This window comes from Phoenix dactylifera, chromosome 5 (assembly GCF_009389715.1).
Source record: "Phoenix dactylifera cultivar Barhee BC4 chromosome 5, palm_55x_up_171113_PBpolish2nd_filt_p, whole genome shotgun sequence".
NCBI lineage: Eukaryota > Viridiplantae > Streptophyta > Magnoliopsida > Arecales > Arecaceae > Phoenix > Phoenix dactylifera.
The window spans coordinates 7,190,849-7,195,831 of record NC_052396.1 but is presented as its reverse complement, the minus strand read 5'-3'; the positions used below and the strand labels follow the sequence as shown (position 1 = coordinate 7,195,831).

General features: G+C 46.9%; 1 protein-coding gene across 2 annotated transcripts; it reads left to right on the top strand.

Moving 5' to 3' along the window:
- The first annotated feature begins 243 nt into the window (after window positions 1–243).
- On the top strand, window positions 244–4,723 carry LOC103719661 (homeobox protein BEL1 homolog). Of its 2 annotated transcripts, none has more exons than XM_008809006.4 (5): window positions 244–700; window positions 934–1,734; window positions 2,445–2,827; window positions 3,529–3,589; window positions 3,793–4,723. In XM_008809006.4, the coding sequence occupies exons 2-5, from the start codon at window positions 985–987 to the stop codon at window positions 4,420–4,422; spliced, it is 1,824 nt and encodes a 607-aa protein (XP_008807228.2). In that variant the 5' UTR covers window positions 244–700; window positions 934–984; the 3' UTR covers window positions 4,423–4,723. The 2 variants fall into 2 exon arrangements, with proteins under 2 accessions (XP_008807228.2, XP_008807227.2); XM_008809005.3 differs by having other exon boundaries at window positions 264–700; window positions 946–1,734; window positions 3,793–4,422.
- The last annotated feature ends 260 nt before the right edge of the window (window positions 4,724–4,983 follow it).

The following is a 4,983-nucleotide window of genomic DNA, read 5'->3' as shown; positions in this document are numbered from 1 at the left end:
GTAGTGGAACGAGAGAGGCAGTGACACCGATCCTCTGAGACCCAATCCATATGTGTCTTCTTCCGCGCAGAGGATGCAGGACCGAACAGAAGGACATCTGAAAAAGTAGTGGGCCGAAGCAGGAGGAGGAGGGAAAAACCCCCGCTTTGGAGCAATTGGGATTCGTGCCAATCCGAGATCTGGCCCCTCTTTCTTCCTCCGAGGAAAAGAGACAATAATTAAAGTGCTGCAGTGATTTACTCTGAGAGAGAGAGAGAGAGAGGGGTAGCCAGGTAGGGCGAGCCAAGGTCCAGCAAAAAGAAAGAGAGGAGGGGGTCCATTTCATAGATACAACTCATAGGGCGAGAGAGAGAGAAGAGAGAGGTGAAGGGCAAACAAAGGCCATGCGGCGGCTGGTAGGCTTGTTCAGATGAAAGGACGAAGATCTACATACTATGGCCTGCTCTTCTCGACTTTCTGATGATGCATCTTTTTCTTCTCTCTTTCGTTTCCTTTTCACTTCTCTCTTCTTGAAGATTTGTTCATGGAAGGCAAAAGATTTGATGCGGGAGTGAGGGTTTATTTCCCTTTAGCTTGTCTTTGGAAGCACTAACTCTTCTATTAGGTGTACTCTTGAGAAGGCCTTCGCCACCCCCTGACTTCTGGGTCATCGATATTACCCTCTTTACAGAGAACACGGACCCTAATTATTCCAAAGCCGGTAAGGACTGGCCTACCTGGACTCTTCTCTTAGACTATAGAAACTTAATCACCTTGTATGATTTATATAATACATGAAAAAAGGTGGCACAAGACATGTGATCGAGTTGTATTATTGTTTCTTTTCTCATCAATCTTTTGATTGCCTATTTTGAAGATTTTGATCCTTCTCTTCTCTTTTAGTTGGTTTTGTTTTGGGTGTTTGACTTTTGAGGTGTGCGCTCTTGATTCCAGTTACTTCTGTAGATTTTAAGCTAGAGTTTCCTTTCATTATTGGAGCACAAGATGGCGCATCACCACCCAGAGAAGCTAGGGACTATGATCTCTCCAGCTTTCAGCTACGACGACTTCTCCTCCACTAGAAACTCCATGATCCAGAGCTTCGAGCCCAACCAGGAGCTGTACAGCCTTCAAGCCGGGATGGAGATGCTGGGGAGAGGCTTCTTCCCCAAGGTGGGCAGCAGCTCCTCCAGCATCGGAGGAGAGCTCTCCCAATCGCCGAACGAGAATCTTATGGTCACGGCCGAGACCGCGGCGACAACGACGATGTTGAATTTGTGGCAGCGGTCGAACCGGATGCTGGGCGAGGATAACTCGCTGAGGTGTCTATTGCCTACCGAAGGGAACCAGCAGCCCAACCAGGGACTGTCCTTGTCCCTGTGCAACCCCGAGCCCTCCGAGGCGATCGCCGGCATGGAACAGCCCTTCCGTCAGCAGCACCTCTCCGCCAATTCAAGGGATGAATTGTTCCCAAAATCCACGTACGTACTTGAAGACCGGAGGCTCTTTCCACAATCCTATCAGCAAGTACAGCAGCTAAAGCACTCCAAATACTTGATTCCAGCTCAAGAACTGCTCAACGAGTTCTGTAGTCTAGGTCGGGGCAGCAGCTCCTCGAAGCACAAGTCTCACAAAACAAACCAATGGGAGGAAGGAGGGTCTTCTTCCAACTCTTCATGGAACCAATCCCTCTGCTCTCTTGACATTATTGAGCTGCAGAAGAGGAAGGCTGAGCTCTTGTCGATGCTAGAAGAGGTGAGCTAATTTCTTCCTTCATGGTTGAGAACGCATGAGAATATAGGTCGGCACAACATAGTTATTTCTTCTGTATTATTACTCCTAAGAATAAATTAATGGGTGCATAACTGATTAGGGATAAAGAGAGGAGCATATCCTTGAGGGTGCAAGAGAGAGGGAGGGGAGTGGGGGATCTGACGTTTTACCAGTGGCAGGAATTGATTGGTTTGGAAACTTGGATCTGGGTTCAATTATGCGGGACTGGCAAACCTGCCATTAATGCAGTGCTGCCCCGAGGCAGGGACAGATTGGTATTTCGGGGCATTCCATTTACATTTGGAAACCTCTATTCTTTTCCCTTACTTAGGCATCTAAGCAGCCCTACCGGTCCTCCACCCCTCCACTGAATGGAACCCACCAGATCACCTATTCTTTACAATTAAATCCATTTATTTACTCTTTTCATGTTACGTTTTGCCATTATTTACTAGCGAAACCCTAGGTGTACTTCAAAAGCATAGAGAACCAAACCCATTTGATGAAAATGTTCCAATGCTACAAAACAAAATGCTTCAGTACTTGCTGAGGCCTGCCTTGATGGCTCGCATGCATGCTAGCTCTAGAAGAAGCTCTGCACTGTTATTTCCTCCTCCTCCTCGTCTTCTTCTTCTTGTTTCTCTTATTGTTTTACATTAATAAGAACATTCCCTTTGGATTCACTAATTCAGGTGGATAGGAGGTACAAGAAATATTGTGAGCAAATGAGGACGGTGGTCTTGTCATTTGAGGCGGTGGCCGGAGAAGGAGCCGCTATGGTCTACTCTACCCTGGCATCCAAGGCCATGTCGAAGCACTTCCGGTGTCTGAGGGATGGGATTGTTGGCCAGATCCAGGAGACAAAGAAGGCTATGGGAGATAAGGACCCGGTTGCACCAGGGACGACCAGAGGTGAGACCCCGAGGCTCAAACTGCTCGACCAGTGCCTCAGACAGCAGAAAGCATTTCAGCAGCCTGGATTGATGGAGAGCCACCCATGGCGGCCGCAACGGGGCCTACCAGAGCGCTCCGTATCGATCCTTCGATCATGGCTTTTTGAGCATTTTCTTCACCCGTAAATCTCTCTCCTCTCTGAGATACGCAAAAGTAATACAAAAGAGGAATGAAGTTATAATTATGCGTTGCCTGTATTCCCTAATCCTTTCAACTTCAAAAAAATCACTTTCTTGAAAGACATGCATCATCCTTTAAGTACACAGTCATCTGCACCCATTGCCCACATGAACCATGAAATGGTTTTACTGACGTTTTAGGATGACATTGTTGTCGGCACAGTCTCCATGTTAAACTATCCCGGTTTTCTTATAAGATGCGCACAAGGAATGCAAAAAAAGAAAGTTATCCCATTGCCTTTAACCATTTCAACTTCAAAAAATTCACACAAATTCTTGAAAGGCGTGAGAAATCATATATCTCCTCTCAAGAACATATTCATCCTATGCTACTGTCTATAATGCTTTAGGATAATATAGTTGTTGATGCAAGCACCATGTTAAACTATCCCAGTCTTCATATAACATATTTCTCTTAATGCATTCATAATTAGTACATATATATATTCAGCTTAATACAGCTGGTGTCAGGTAGGATTATATATATTGGTTGTTGCTTCACTAGATATTAATTACATTAGCATTTTTCCTACTCATTCCTTGTTTTATATCGTAAACAACAAACGTAGACCTCGTTGGTGACGAGAAACCCAAAACCTAGTATAGTATCGCCCCTGGACTTATAAATTACGCTTGATTACAGGTACCCCAGCGATGTCGATAAGCATATATTAGCTCGGCAAACCGGACTCTCTAGGAGCCAGGTACGTCAGCATCTCTCACGTCCTTTTCGATGATTAATCCATCCTCCAACCTTGAATCTCACCATCTTTTCTTTATATAATATTCCATGTATCAATACATTTACAGTAGCCATGTGTCTTCTTGTTGGCAATTCATCCAATATCCCGTAGCGTCCAAGAATTTCTGAAATAATTGTGTAATGGCTGCTTGGTTTCCACTACAGGTCAACAATTGGTTCATAAACGCACGGGTCAGGCTATGGAAACCAATGGTGGAGGAGATGTACTTGGAAGAAACGAAGGAGCAGGACAAGCAGACCTCCAATGGGGAGAACAGTAACGACAACAACGCCCGGACAGGCGAGCTACAGTCCAACCGAAACCCTAACCCTAATTCTAGCTCCTTGCAGTCGCATGCCGAGGACCAGAAGCCCACACCAGGCCAGCTCCTCAACGACTCAGATTCCCTCTCCTCCATCATCAATAGCAGCCACCACCGCGCCGACGCAAGGGATCCCATGAGCAGCAAGTTTCCCTACCACGACGCTCGGCGACACCACCCGGTCCCGAGGGCTGAGAACTTCGGTGCAGTGGACTTGGACTTCACTTCCTACGGTGAGTGCAGCAATCACAACTTCGGCGGTGGCGTCTCGTTAACTCTGGGCCTGCAGCAGCACAGCGGAGGGGGCATGAGCCTGTCGTTCTCCCCGGCCTCTCAGCACCCTCTGCTCTTCTCCGGAGAGCAGATGGAGGACTGCCAGCCGAGCCAGTTCTCTATCATTGATGGGGAGGCTCAGAACCTTCCTTATAGAAACCTGATGGGAGCTCAGATGCTGCATGACTTGGCCGGGTAGAGAAGAGTCGAGGGGGCCGGAGGGTCTCCGTGTGGGGGTTAAGGATAGGGACATACTAACGGTAAGTGGGTGGATATGGTATACTTGGCCAGTGTTTTGGGTGGGTACGATAAAATAGGTGGGTGGGTCGGTCCTGTACTGTAAGTTTTGGTTCCTAAGTAGGTGGTGGATGTGGACAATGTCGTCGCATGAATTGGGCAGATGTGCCGTCATTGTTTGGTGCAGGAATATACGTATACTGTTTTGTAGAGTCCTTGGATACACATATTAATTACTTCCACTGGTGCAGCACATGGAATACCTTATACCTTCCTCAGCTTTTTGGGTAAATCCATGCACCTCCTTCCTCCTCTCTTTTTTTGCCCTCCACCTCTCCTCCTCCTCCTCCTCCTTATAGGGCTTGCTAAATTTTTCTACTAATCCTCGGTGAGATTCTGCGTGCAGAACTTTTTGACGAGACTAAGAATGTTTGGGTACGGTGTTAAAATAATCCAAGCATTTGCTGAGCGCTAAAATCTGACACCGACAAGTGGAGGGCCCTCCATATATAATTGAGAAACG

Excerpts from the sequence above, each read along its gene's own strand:
- LOC103719661 (XM_008809006.4), top strand. The coding sequence starts at position 985 with ATGGCGCATCACCACCCAGAGAAGCTAGGGACTATGATCTCTCCAGCT. Across the intron at positions 1,735-2,444 it reads TCTTGTCGATGCTAGAAGAG|GTGGATAGGAGGTACAAGAA; the intron begins GTGAGCTAATTT and ends TCACTAATTCAG. Across the intron at positions 2,828-3,528 it reads TTTGAGCATTTTCTTCACCC|GTACCCCAGCGATGTCGATA; the intron begins GTAAATCTCTCT and ends GCTTGATTACAG.